Source organism: Molossus molossus, unplaced genomic scaffold, assembly GCF_014108415.1.
Source record: "Molossus molossus isolate mMolMol1 unplaced genomic scaffold, mMolMol1.p scaffold_m16_p_9, whole genome shotgun sequence".
NCBI classification, from domain to species: domain Eukaryota; kingdom Metazoa; phylum Chordata; class Mammalia; order Chiroptera; family Molossidae; genus Molossus; species Molossus molossus.
Genome location: NW_023425403.1, coordinates 21,092,356 through 21,107,109, shown reverse-complemented (window position 1 = coordinate 21,107,109; position 14,754 = coordinate 21,092,356). Strand labels below are relative to the sequence as shown.

At 36.7% G+C, this 14,754-nt stretch overlaps 1 protein-coding gene across 12 annotated transcripts in view; it reads right to left on the bottom strand.

The window, feature by feature from the left end:
* Nucleotides 1–14,754, bottom strand: part of WRN (WRN RecQ like helicase) — a 131,069-nt gene that overhangs the window by 59,612 nt on the left and 56,703 nt on the right. For all 12 annotated transcript variants that reach the window (XM_036249937.1, XM_036249938.1, XM_036249940.1 and 9 more), the window contains 3 exons: nucleotides 13,284–13,366; nucleotides 10,096–10,202; nucleotides 1,930–2,117 (listed from right to left, as the gene is read on the bottom strand). In XM_036249937.1, the coding sequence (XP_036105830.1) occupies nucleotides 1,930–2,117; nucleotides 10,096–10,202; nucleotides 13,284–13,366 (378 nt within the window). The remainder of the gene's footprint in view (nucleotides 1–1,929; nucleotides 2,118–10,095; nucleotides 10,203–13,283; nucleotides 13,367–14,754) is intronic.

The window sequence follows — 14,754 nt, the reverse complement described above, 5'->3', positions numbered from 1 at the left end:
TGAAAACTGATTTTGAAAATGGCAGAATTAAATGAAGGAAAGAAAAATGGAAATAAAAAGCAATTCTCTGAAGTGTTAATACCCTTCATCTCATTGCTAATTAAGAGGAAAATTTCTATTTGCCTAAGATCTATAGAAAGCATTCTGACTAGCAATGGTTCCCTGCTATCATAAACCTTTTTGGAGGACTGAAAATGTGTGTAAAATCTTTCCTGATCTGCTTTCAGAAAAACCACTGTCACATTAAATATCAAAATCTTGGATGGTCTTGAAGTTAGGCTAAGGAGTCAGACCTTCAGTAGACAGGCAACAGCAAGCCACCCCCTGAAAGGAACACTAAGATTTGGGGATATGCTTTCAGATGACAAATCTGAAAACTGTATATATAGGATGCAATAAGGAACACTGAGGAACAGGAAGGTCTGTTAGGAGAGATTATAATAATCTGGGCTAAAAAGTAATAAAGACTTCAGTTAGCTGAATTGCCATAAAAGATCATAAGAAAACATATGATTAAGATATCAAAGAGGCCAATGCTATCAGAAAGATAGGATGTCATAATGTCACATAAAAGTAAACACTTTCAAAAAGGAGAGAGTGGGTAGGGGAAAGTGCCATAGAGATTGAGAATATGGACTGAAAAAGATCAAAGATTAGGAGAGTAGATAATGATCTCACCCAGGAGACTCTAGCCTAGGTTAAACAACCTTCTCCAAGAGAAGGATTTCCACCCTGGCAGGTTTGGCTCAGAGGTTAGAGCATCAGCCTGCGGTCCAGGGAGACCCAGGTTCAGTTCCCGCTAGGGGCGTGAACGTCGGTTGCAGTTTGTCCCCGGCCTTGGTTGGGTTGTGCGGGTGGCAGCCACTTGATGTGTCCCTTTCATGTGTCCCGTTCATGTCGATGTTTCTCTCTCTCTCCCTCCCTATCTGAACAACAAAAAAAAAAAAAAATGGAAAAATGTCCTCAGGTGAGGATAACAAAAAAAAAAGAAGGGTTTCTATTTAGAATGGAAGGGAAGTGAAGTACAATGAGTAATCACTTCTGGGAGATCTCTACACCAGCCAGACCATTCAGAATACATTCATTACATTCTTGTTTTATTCTGAATATAAGACAGTCAAGCCAGTGGCAAACCCTACATTCACATTCATTCTAAAGGCCTACAAGAGTTATTACAGGGTTTCCTTAACCTAGAATGGATCTTCTTTTCTTTTAATCCCTTTCTGAAAAAGGAAAACACTAATGATCTTCTTTAAACTCTATTTGACTAGATTTCTTCTGTGTTTGTATCAGTAGAACAAAGATTATTTCCATGTATTCTGACCTAAAAACACATTTCAAAACATGAAAATTATAAGCCTTTCACTAAGCAGACAGATCAGGGAATAACACTGAAAGTCTCTTAGCATACATATAAAATGCCTTCAAACAAAATACATTGGAAGAAGTACTAGTGATAGTTTCTTCATCAGTAAAATGAAAATAATGTGTAGCTTACTGAACAGTTATAAGGATTAAACTAGTCACTCACATAAAGTGCCTAAGACAGTACTTGGTACGTGATATAGGCTCAAAAGCGTTTATTATTAAGATGACTTTTAAAAATTCCCTAATACTCAAGTGTGTCATATAATTAGTGAACTAGATAGAATTCAGATAGGAGACTCATCTGTTTCTGTTATTTACTTGTCAATTTTATTAAGAGTGTATGTCCTGTTCAAGCAACAGTAGGGAGTATTAAATATTAGAAGAATTCATTTCTTACTTCAAAAATTGACTTTTCCTCAGTCACTATCTTGATTATATAACACCACTCTTGACTAGAACCAAAGCTAAGTAGAATTTGAAGTATGTTAAAATATGCATTAGAAACGTTAAAAAAATAAAAATAATTTTTTTTCAAAAATTTATCAACCATGAAATCCTCACCTTGTTTTTTGGACAAGAAATTGTTTCAGATCCTGAAGGATGTTTCCTGTTTTGCGTCCAACTTCTAAATACAAGTTTGGTCTATCAAAGCCAGTGCAGGTGATCTGAGGATTCTTCAGGTTTAAACAACACACAATGTCTTCCCGGATAGAGGAACTTGCGGTCGCAGTGAGAGCAACTATTGGAACCTGTATGAAGTATGTCCATTTTTCAAAAAGGAAAGAGCTCATTAATTCCTAAAAAGCCTACTGCTTTTTTACAATGAGACTGGAAAACAATAACAGGAGAAACAATGTTTAAAATGCAACTTTCAAATTACTTTATTTGAGAACAAAAAAACTTCCTACTTAAGTGTTTCTCAGCCTCTAAATACATTTACTTTTTTAAAAATCAGGAATCAGTTAAATAATATACTAAATCCATTAGATTTCACAATATAATCTACCTTGTGTTACTAAATTAAGGCTACCTTCTAGCTATCTACCTCTCCATTTATTATTTTTTAACATTATATGAATTTATAATCATGCTGCTATAAATGAGGGTATTGTTATGCCTTATTTTTTATTAATCTATAATTCACAAATTATAAACTCATTCACTGAAAAAAATCTAATTATACAAAGCAATCAGCCTTTTTTGTTTCTGATTTTAAATATATTGGTTTATGGCTTCTCAGATCTAGAAGCTCTCAATGACCTGAATATCCTCTCTCCAGTTAATGTTGGCATACTATAAATAAGAAAAATGCATAAAATGAAACATCTATTATTAATTGATTCCTGAGCAACCAAGCCATGTTCTATTTTCAGCCTAGCACAGACTTTTTTACTGGATTACAAGCCAAAGCAGGAGGCACAGCACATACCGGGAAAAATATGAATATGTAATCTTTCAGAAATTCTAAAGTAGGATAACATTATCTCCCATGAAACTAGATTTAACACTTAGTCCCTATTATCATAGGGAGTAATAATCAACTATACTATTATTTCATAATCAGAAAAAAAAATGGACTGCACCTTAAAGCTGTTCCTAAATCATTAGTTGTTTTACATCCATGAATACAACTTTCTTAAAATATTCTTTTTTGCCTTGGCCAGTTTGCTAAGTGGTTAGAGCTTCAGAGCTTCAGCCTGAGCACCAAAGAGTCTGGGGTTCGATTCCCGGTCAAGGACATGTGCCTGGGTTACAGGTTTGATTCCTGGCCACACCTGTGGTGTGTGCAGGAGGCAACCAATCAATGTGTCTCTCTCACATACATGCCCCCCCACTTCCATTCACTGTAAAAATCAATGAAAAAATATCCTCTGGTGAGGATTAGCAAACAAACAAAAATTATATATATATATTTTTTTTTTTTTTTTTGAGAGAGAGGGAGAAACATTTATTTGTTGTTCCACTTATTTATGCATCCATTGATTGATTCTTGTATGTGCCCTGACCAGGGATCAACCTGAAACCTTGGCACATCAGGACAATGCTACAACTAACTGAGTACCCGGCCAGGACTCTTAAAATATTCCTTTTGGCCCACAACAAATATAGTAAACAATATACTCATAAAATAGGTTTTATTTTATTTTATTTTTTTATCCTCGCCCGAGGACATTTTTGCAGGAGGGAGATAGGGAGGAAGAGAGAGAGAGAAACATCGATGTGAGAGACACATCGACTGGCTGCCACCCACACGACCCCAACCAGGGTCAGGAACAAACTGCAACCGAAGTACGTGCCCTTAGTGGGAACTGAATCTGGGTCTCTCTGGTCCTCAGGCCAACGCTGTAACCTCTGAGCCAAACCAGCAAGGGCCATAAAACAGGTTTTAAATATACTACATCTACCTCAAAAATCAGTTTACAAAATTCTCTTCTAAGTGAAAATATATGTGCAATTTGTAAATAAAGCACTTACAGGATTTGAAAAACAAGTTATTAAAAACTATAAAGTGCCCTGGCCAGTTTGGCTCAGCGGTTAGAGCGTCGGCCTGCGGTCTGGAGAGACCCGGGTTCGGTTCCCGCTAAGGGCACGTACTTCGGTTGCAGTTTGTCCCCGGCCCTGGTTGCGGGTGGCAGCCACTCGATGTGTCCCTTCACGTCGATGTTTCTCTCTCTCTCTCCCTTCCTCTCTCTCCCTCCCACTCTATCTGTACAAAAAATGGAAAATGTCCTCGGGTGAGGATAAAAAAAAAAACTATAAACTATTTTTACAATCAGTAAGGTTTTAATGAAAAATTATCTCCAACCTCTTGTAAAAAGTGTCAATTAAGTTTGAGAGCAGTTTTTTTAACTGGAAAAATATGTATCAAAACCAATGTGACCAGGTAGTTAGGATTTTTGTTTTCCCTATTTTTAAATTTTGTGAAATTATTTAAAATGGTAATCCCCAAATTAACTTCACTGATTTCTGGCTTATAATCAGACAATTTTCTGAATTTATAGAGTACCTGCCTAAAACTTAGAGATAAAGAGGCGAATTTATAAAGCAGTTAGTTTCTCTAACCAAACACACACACACATATATGTGTACATACATATAATAAAAATATATGTATCAAATATAAGGCTAAGAATAAGAAAAGTTTAAATATTAGGCATTCTTAGGACATGCACATTCTCACCCACACAACAACAAAGCATTTTCATCATTTTAAATGCTTTACTGAAACAATTAATAAACGCATTAATAAAATACTCGCCATTTAAATGCATATACAGATAAAGAAAGAAGTTTTCAAGATAAAAACTAAGAGCCCTGGCTGGTTTGGCTCAGCGGTTAGTGTATTGGCCTGAGGACCAGAGAGTCCTGGGTTTGGTTCCCGCGAGGCGCATGTACCAAAAAAAAAAAAAAAACTGTAAGAAAAGAGGGTTTGATTTGTTTCTAAGTAATGTATGAGTGGATGGGCAATGTATTTCTGAAAATAAGGAAATAAGCATGAAACACTGACACCTCTTGAAGAAGTTAACAGAAAAGGCAGGTAAAACAGCAGCTCATTAGTGAAAAACTCTGGTTTAGAATCAGTTGTCTGAGTTCAGATCCTACCTTTGCCACTAGCCAGATGTGAGATTTTGAACTGCATGTTTCACTGGCTTCCTCATCTATAAAGTGGCTACAAATAATAGCAACAATCTTATATAGTTATTGTGAAGACCAAATGAGATAAAACATATTATGTCTGAACATAATGCATACTACACAGTAGGCATTCAAAAAAAGTTTCGGCTATTACTGTTATTGCAACAATTGAAAAGAATTCTATCCAAGAACTCCAGAGCCATGGGCACTACTCCCAGATTTGCCACTGACTTTGGTAAGGGCTAACTTCTCCTGGGCTGTTTTTTTGGGGGGTTTTTTTTTCATCTAAATATGAGACAGAGAGGACTACCTGATGTTAGACTCTCTTCTAACAAAAACTCCCACTTTGCCACTAGAAACTCCCTATTCAAGTGACCTGCCAACAGTGAAAAAAATCACTATAAATTCAGTCTTGTCTCCAACATTCTAGAAAGTCACAGTTAAAAATGTTTCTTCTGCAAACAGAAAATGAAATAAAGTAATAGAATATATTAAACTTAAACAATAGTTATTTACTTTCACTTCAGAAATGAATAGAATCTTTTCTCTTAGAACTTGTGCTTTACGACATTTAAAATTTATAAAGTAGGATGAAGCTTAAAAATAACATATAGGTTGGTTATGAGAAAGGTGACCATACATCCTGGTTTGCTGGGACATTCCAGTTTATGCTGTCATCACGGCATAATTATTAATATCTTGCACCCTTTAATTGTCTAAAGCAAAAAGGTTTAGACAATAAATTATACCGTCACCTATTTCAAGTTCTTAACTCATAAAACTCTTATACTTTAAGCTGGCAAAAATGTGTTTCCTTCACCAATCAGGAAGAATATATGTACCCCTATGTTCATAGCAGCACTATTTACAATAGCTAAGATCTGGAAACAGCCCAAGTGTCCATCAGTAGATGAATGGATGAAAAATCAGTGGTACATATACACAATGGAGTACTATGCAGCTGTAAGAAGAAAGATCTCTTATCCTTTGAGATGACATGGAGGGACCTGGAAAGTATTATCCTAAGTGAAACAAGCCAAGCCGAAAAAGACAAATACCACATGATCTCACTTATATACAGAATATAATGAACATAACAGTCTGAGGAATAGGGTAGACCCAGAAACATGGAAGTAGGGTACAGACTGACAACCCTCAGAAGAGGGGGTGGTGGGGGTGGGAAGAGATAAACCACAGAACTTATATGCATGTATGCATAACCAATGGACATGGACAACAAAGCCAGGGACGAAGCGGGGGGTATGGGAAGGGGGGGTGCCAATGGGATAGAAAAGGAGAAACATCTGTAACAAAAATAATATTTAAAAAATTAATTAATTAATTAATTAATTAATTAATTTAAAAAACCATGTGTCCTTGGTAATGTCAAGGTTTTGTTAAAACAAGCAAGAAAATAAAAATTAATCTTGTGGTTACACATTTAGGAATTATTTATATACTTCAATGGTATAGAACCTACAGATTCAGAAAATTATAACTATTTCATCTGCTTCTAAATTTGGGTCATGTTACTAATTCTAACTGTACTCCATAATAACTAAGGCTAGCTAGAAAAATTCCTGGAATGGGGAAACTGAAACAAAATAATTTTTTTTAATACTCATCTGAGGATTTCTTTTTTTTCTATTTATCTTCAGACAGAGTGGGAGGAAGAGAGAAGAGAGAGAGAGAGAGAGAGAGAGAGAAACAATGATGTGAGAGGGACACATTGACTGGTTGCCTCCCACACGACCCCCTCCAGGGCCAGGGATGAACCACAACTGAGCTATGTGCCCTTGACCAGAAGTGAACCCGCAACTCATTGGTCCGCTGGCCAATGCTCTAATCACTGAGCCAAACCGGCTAGGGAAGAAACAAAATAATTTAATGAAATCAAACAACTTGAACAACTAATAGACAGCAAGAACTTATCTTCGCTGACCAAGGATACTTGAGAACAAATGGTTTATACTGCTCCTCCCTAACCAGAGAATAAATACCTTAAATCACCATGATTGGGGAGATAGAGGACAGAGACCCAATTAATGCCATTTGTACCAGCCAAACCCAGAGATGAATGAAGTCAGGGTAACAAATAACAAAAATCCTATTCCAGCCAGACAGATTCAAGGTAATAGTAAAGCAGTGAAGCTGACCAGAGAATTATCCCAAACTCCCCTCTATGCTCATTTTGATACGTCAGCATATTAAAAATGCACCTGGAAAGCTGATGAATATTCTGCTGAAACCCTCCACTAAGACTCTTGCCCAAAGAAGAGAGATAAAACCCTCAAGACAAAGGATGCCAGCTCAGATTCTCTCTGGAGACCATCCATGTCCCTTCTCAGGCATGAACTTCTTATTTTCTTTCTCTTCAACTCTAAGGGCCCCCACAAGACTTGAAATCAGTGGGGCATTAGGCAGTAGCAGCTCGTCCCTTCACATGTCTCCAAGGCCCCCTTTTGCTCAGATTTTCCAGTGAGCTAAAAGCAGCCCCATGTTGGCTCACTTCTTTCGCTGTGAATTTTACCTCCCAGCGGGCTATCAGCAGTCCCGTCTTGGTTCACTTCTTTCCTATACAACATTTCTGGGGAGACAAGGCAGAGCCCCACCCAGGCTCTCTCCTGATACTTCTTCTACCCTAAGCCCTTCCTTAGTTTCACTGTTCCCAGCTTTAAGAAACAAACTCTCAAAATCATCTTGATTTGTGTTGTGAAATCTTTCCTGCACAAAGTCAAGAACCCACACACTCTCGGCTGGCCCAAGGCAGACTCATTCTGGGGTGGTCCCCGTCTGTTAACATCCTCATGCTTCATTCATTTATTCATGCATTCCAGTTAGTTACTGAGTGTGTACTATGCACTGATCTTTGTAAAAGGTCTGGGGAGAAGGTAATGGAAAGAACCAACGTGTCTGATGGATCTGACAATTCCTCTTATTTGTGTGTGTTTTTTTTTATTTGCCTTTATTGTTGAAAGTATTTGAATTTTATAGAATTTTAAGACTGATGTAGAGCTTTCTGCCAGGCTGCTTTCTCGAGACTCACTCTGATTCTCTGCAAACTGGAATCTTTGTGCCAAACAGTTTAGTGATTTCTTTGCTATTTGTGAACGTACTGAAATAACGTGGTGTGAAGCATTGCAGGTTTACACCAGTCATCCCAGTGCAATTGCAATTGGAAGGAGAGAAAAGACACCGAGAACAATGAGGAAAACGCGAGTCCCACAACCACCAGGTGGCATTTCTCACCACAGAGCTAATAAAAAGAATTCATGAAAATACTAGGGGAAAAAGATTTTCTCAGCCATTGCTGGACCACCACGCTGTGCAATGCTGAATCATCCCAAGAAATGAAAATAATCCAACGGAGTCCAAAGCGAGATATAATAAAAGCCTTGATTCAACACTAAAATGTGTTTTAAAATTACACAGAATATTTAAAACTCCTCTAACACAATCATTTTAGAACCAAAGGCCTAGGTAAGGCTTACAGAAAGCAATCTTCCTTGTTTCTAAAAGCTTACCTTAAACCATTCTAAATTAATAGAAAGTAGTCCTCAAGGTACACTGGCCTTGTGACTTTCACTGTACAAATATCTTCTTTCTTTATTACATGTACAATTAACACTGTTGATCTTCCTATATTATTTGTACTACTCCATATACCATTTATTATTGTTTGGAACTATAGCTTCTATTTTTAGAGGCATGAATATAAACTCCTTTACTGGCTATTTTAGGACAGAAACTATGCTTTACATTTCTTTCAAACTGTTTGCTTTGGAAACTAGCAGTGTCCCATTGCATAGCTATTGCCCAACTCTGCTACTCACTGCCCATGTGAGAAAGTTACTTCTCATTCTCAACTTTCTCATCAGAGGCATTTATTCATTTACCCAAGTATTTATAGAGCACCACTACATGCCATATACTATTCTAGATTTTATAAACCAATCCATCAAAAACTCCTCCCACAGAGAATACAGTAAGTTCAACAGTGATAAGTTCTATTAAAAAATAGCAAAGGATGCCCTGGGCAGTTTGCTCAGTGGTTAGAGCATCAGTCTGTGGACAAATGAGTCGCAGGATTGGTTCCGGCCAAGCGCACGTACCTGGGTTTCGGTGTCCCGGGTCCTGGTCGGGCACGCAGAAGGCAACCAGTCGATATGGTTCTATCACATCAATGTTTCCCTCTGTCTCTCTCTCTCCCACCCTCCCACTCTATCTGATGATAAATAAAAAAGTATCCTCCTCCGGGTGAGAAATAAAAAAATAAAAAACAGCAAAGGAGACCTGGCCAGTTTGGCTTAGCGGTTAGAGCATCGGCCTGCAGACCAAAGAATCGTGGGTTCAATTCCAGTCAAGGGCACATACCTTAGTTGCAGTTCAGTTCCCAGCCCTGGTCAGGGTCATGCAGGAGGCAACCAATGGATGTGTCTCTCTCACACTGACGTTTCTCTCTCTCCCTTTCTCCACTCTATCTAAAGATAAATGGAAAAAACGAGTGAGGAATTAAAAAAAAATAGCAAAGGAGCCCTGGCTGGTTTGGCTCAGCAGTTAGAGTAGCAGCCCTTGGTCTGAAGGGTCACAGATTTGATTCCAGGTCAAGAGCACATACCTGGGTTGCAGGTTCGACCCCTGGCCCCAGTCAGAGTAGTAGGAGGCAACCAATCAATGTGCCTCTGTCACATCGATGTTTCTCTCTCTCACTCCCTCTCTTCCACTCTATCTAAAAATCAATGAAAAAATATCCTCAGGTGAGGATTAACAACAACAAAAAAATAGCAAAGGAATATGAGAAATGTTGAATGTTGAAGGAGGGGTTAATTTGGAATTTTTCATATGCTGGCCGAGGGGGCCTAAATGAAAAAGTAATATTTCAGCAAAGACCTGAGCGAAGTAAGGGACCACACCATGTGAATCACCTGGGTGAAAAGTATTCAGGAACAGGGAAGAGCAGGAACAAAGCCCTACCAGAGAAGCATGCTTGGCATGTTTGAAGAAAATCAAGGAGAAGAGGGTAGCTGGAACCTAGCAAATGAGGAGACAAATACTAAGGATGCCAAAGACACTGTCCTTGACAAAGCTTACCAATGGGAATGCTGTTTTTAGGGAGCCCAAAGCCCTGAATGAATGTCTGAAATCATGTCCCCACTCAGAAATACAGTGAGCCTCATCCACAGCAATCAGTGTAATACCTATTTAAAAAAGAACAATAAATAAATGGGGAAAAGAAATTAAAGTCCAAAAGAAGGAATAACGTCACCTAAATCTATATCACCTTCTTCACTTATATATATAAATATTACAGAAAGAATAAATAACCAACTCAAACTATTTGTTTCATATGAAAACACAAGCATAGATAGTATCAAGTAACACCAGAAATCATTATGGAGAACAGGGGAAATAAATAGATTAAAAGTATACAGATAAAAGAAGGAAGTATTTGTATATTATTCAAACAACATATGTATTAGATTTCAGCTTTCATCATTCTTCATCAGATAAATGAAATACTGTCCTCAAGTCTATTACTCATGAACCATCTGTAATAATAAAGCCCTGAAAAAAGAGCATTTTATTTCTCTTGGGTAATACTTTTTCTTAAACCTTTATTATTATAAGTATTACAGATCTCTTAGGTAATACTTTTAATTTTATCTCATTGATTAACCATCAAGAGATAGAATCAGCATGTTTCTAGTGAGATGAATTAAGTGCATAGCTATCTATCCATGATGGTTCATATATGATATTACAGAGAGTTCCTCAAAAATGCCACACAGTAGAAAATAGTATCTAACACTTATTAGTTACTCTGATGATTATATTAAATCACTCTCACATAAAATGCTAAGACAGGGCCTGGCATAAAAGAGAGATCTCAATAAAAAAAATATTACTATTCTTCTATGGTTATTAAATGCCCACTATGATCCTAACACTTATCTAAGAATAAAAATAAAATGAAATCCATGACCTTGAGGAGCTCATAATTCTACAAGAAGAGATAGACATGCAAATAAACAATTACAATTCACTGAGGTGACCAACTATGATAGAGCTGGAGAAGAAAAAATAAACCTACTAAATATGAGTCAAATGGGTTGACTAGAATCAAAATTCTCTGGTTACTACTGAGTGGCTGAGGAAAATTCAATATTACCACTAGAAACTAAATAAGCCAGATTTTAAATTATAAAGGTTAAAACAAAGATGGTGGCTCCTCCTTTATTTTAAAACCTTTAAAATTACAGGTTTGGCCCTGGCCAGCGTGGCTCAGTTGGTTGGAGCATTGTCTCTTTCTTTTTCTCTCTCTCGTTCTCCCTCTCTTCCTCTCTCTGAAATCAATTTTTTTTTTTTTTTGAATTATAGGTTTGACTAACTATCTTTTAATGAAGCTGAATTTTGTCCCTCACAATGAGTTTAGGCAAGTTTTTGCCACTTTCACCTTAAATGTGCAAGTCCAAGTGTCTGAGCAGGTCCTGTACATATTTCATTTTGGCATATCTGTCACTCAAGTTTTGTTTCCAAAGTTAAAAGACAATTACAAGTGTTTGGTTTTAAGGAGCCTCCATATAAATTATGTTTCCTGCTTCTTTTATAAATCCATGCTATTTAAATAATGTAACATTTATCATAAAAACTAAAAATCTGATTAGCTAAATGTCAGACTACTGTACAAATAAAATCCTGAGTATATTCACTTTTGCAGGCATTTTACAATTTCCGGCAAACAAAACCCAAAGAAAAATATTTAGAATGTATCCCCTTTTGTTCAACATTGAGAGTCAACCAAAAAGAAGATTTTCATCTATTATGTGCAAAGCATTTTGTTGTAATGTTTGCAGTGTTCTTAATTTAATCCATTACAAAAAATAAAAATAGAGAATCAGAACTGTCAAAGGATCAAAGTACAGATTTAAGCTAATTGTTAACTCTATCATAAATGCAGACCTAAGCAAATCAGTAACTCCATCACAAAAACAAAGAAAATGTTAAAACAGAACAAAACACATCCAGACCACTATGAACATGACCCTAGCTTTTACAGTAAAACCAGGTAATTCATGTCTCTAAGGTAGTTAGGCTTAATCTAAAGTAAATACTCACAAGACCTCCACACAATTTAACAAGAGACACACCAAATTTGTTTCCCATTAAATGCAAAAATATAATATTCCCATAAGGGAGTTTAACAGCTAATGGATGCACTCTTTGACAATATATTTAATCAAATGTCAATTCCTGCCCTCATTCTTTTGTTGGTGTTTAACACATACAAAAAAGACACAAATTTGTTTTCATTATAGCATTGGAAAAATTGTTAATTGCTTTCCTAGAGTTATATGTAAATAACCATTAAATGAGATATCGCAATGTTAAAACTTTGCCTATGTAAAATTATTTTAATACATAATTAGATAAGAGTATATAATATTAGAAAACAAATATTGGTTGGTTCAACTGAATGTTTGAAATATGTGCATTTGAAATAGATCCTTGATAGCAACTCTTGGATAGCTGAGCTTAATCATCAAGAAGGAAAAAAAACAGACAACATTTTTTGGGGTATAAAAAAGAAATGGCATCAGCTTTTGGCTCTATATTTAAATTATCTAGGGGGAAAGTTCTAACTTATTACCTTATTTTTAAAATTAATCATACTCACTGATGGCAAATAATCAAAGGTACTATGGTTTCCAACCCTGATTACATGTCAAAATTACCCATGAAAAACTACAGATGCCAGGGCCCCAGCCCAGGCATTAAATCAGATTTTTCAAGGTTGAAGGATCCTACATTTTTCAAAAATTTAAAAGGTATTCTCTTGAATAACAAGGATAGAGAACCACTATGTTGATTTAATTTACATTCAAAATATATGAAAAAGGAAAATTATCATTTCATAGAGTCTAAGATTCAACACTCATTCAACAATACATTTAAATGCCTACTATGTGCCCAGCATTACACTAGAGAAATATAAATAAATAAGAATGGTATTTTCCCCAAAAAAGTTTGTAGTATAGAAGACAACATATATAAACAGGTAATTATAATACAGGAGCCTAATTTCTATGGCAGAAGAAATTACAGGATTCTATGGGATAAGACAGGAGAGACACCAAGTTGGAGAGTCAGAGATTTCCTGGAAGAATTCATGTTTGAAATAAACTTTAACAGAAGTAAAATCCAATATCCATCCATAAGTTTAACTTTAAAGGATAACTCAATATAATAAATACTTATTAGAATCCTATTGTATCACTTACCAATATCAGTCTCAAGTTGCTGAAGTAGGTGCAAGTTGCCTGAACAGAATTCTGGAGTTAAGTACACAATCCGGTATTTGCCTCTATAAAAACAAACAACAATCAAAGGAAAAACAGGACAAGAAACATACTACAATAAAGAAAACAACCTAATGGCCCTGGCCGGTTTGGCTCAGCACTTGGAACATGGGCCAGTGGACCAGAGAGTTGCAAGTTCAATTCCCTCTAGGGACACGTATCCCCCCCAAAAAAAAGAAAACAACCTAATGATTTACATCTTAAAACCATAATAACTGATAAATTTTTAAATACTACATTATGCTTGTTACTAAAAACTAAATGAATATTATACACACACACACACATTGTTCTTTGATTTAATTTCAACCCATCAACATAAAAACTGGCAATGCCTGACAGGGAGTACTCAGCTTTTAGATGACAGTAGAAGCTTGGTTCTGGTTTCTAGTAGTCTAGCCACAAAATTACAATGCTTGAGTTAAATGATCAAGCCTATAGTAAACATTTCATGTGTTAGCTATCCACCCACATACCACCCTCCTTCTTGGAGAACTACAACTCATTATCATACTCCTGGCCCCTCCCCATGATTACATCCACAACATCCATGTTTCTCCTATGTATTTTTTAAATGTATATCTTTTTAAATGATTTTAGAAAGAGAGGAAGAAAGAGAAGGGGGGGAGAGAGAGAGAGAGAGAGAGAGAAACATCGATCTGAGAGAGAAACATAGATCAGCTGCCTCCCACAGGCCCCCCACTGGGATCCAGCCCAAAACCCAGGCATGTACCCTGACCAGGAATCAAACCAACGACCCCCCAGTGCACAGGACAATGCTCAACCAGTTGAACTATACTGACCTATGTATTCTGTTCTCCTGCCTCTATTTTCTTGAGCCAGGGTTAGACACTGTATCAAAATCAAGTCAATTAGTCTCTGTCCTAGAATTTGAGGATCTGATCAAGAAACAACTAGTCAGTCTCTGCAAGTGGAGAGACCTGTAACGTAAAAAAAGTATTTGCAGTCCTGGCTAGTTTGGCTCAGCAGTTAGAGAGTTAGCCCTCAGACCAAAAGTTTGCAGGTTCAATTCCTAGTCAAGGGCACGCACCTGGGTTGCAGGTTCAATCCCCAACCCTATTCGGGGTTGTGAGGGAGGCAACCAGTCTATGTGCCTCTCTCACATCGAAGTCCCCCGCCTACTTCCACTCTGTCTAAAAATCAATGGAAAAATATCCTCGGGTGAGGATAAATAAATAAAGGAGTTGCAAAGTAATCTTCTATTTTGTGACTAAAAAAGCTGAGAATGCTTATCTCCTCAGAGAAAAGAATAAGACACACGGAGGCTATAGATAAAAAAATAAAAACTACTCTCAAAATGCCTGGAAGTTTCTTAAAAAGCAAACATAGAATCATGGTATGGTCCGGTGATTCCTCTAAGCTTATACACAAA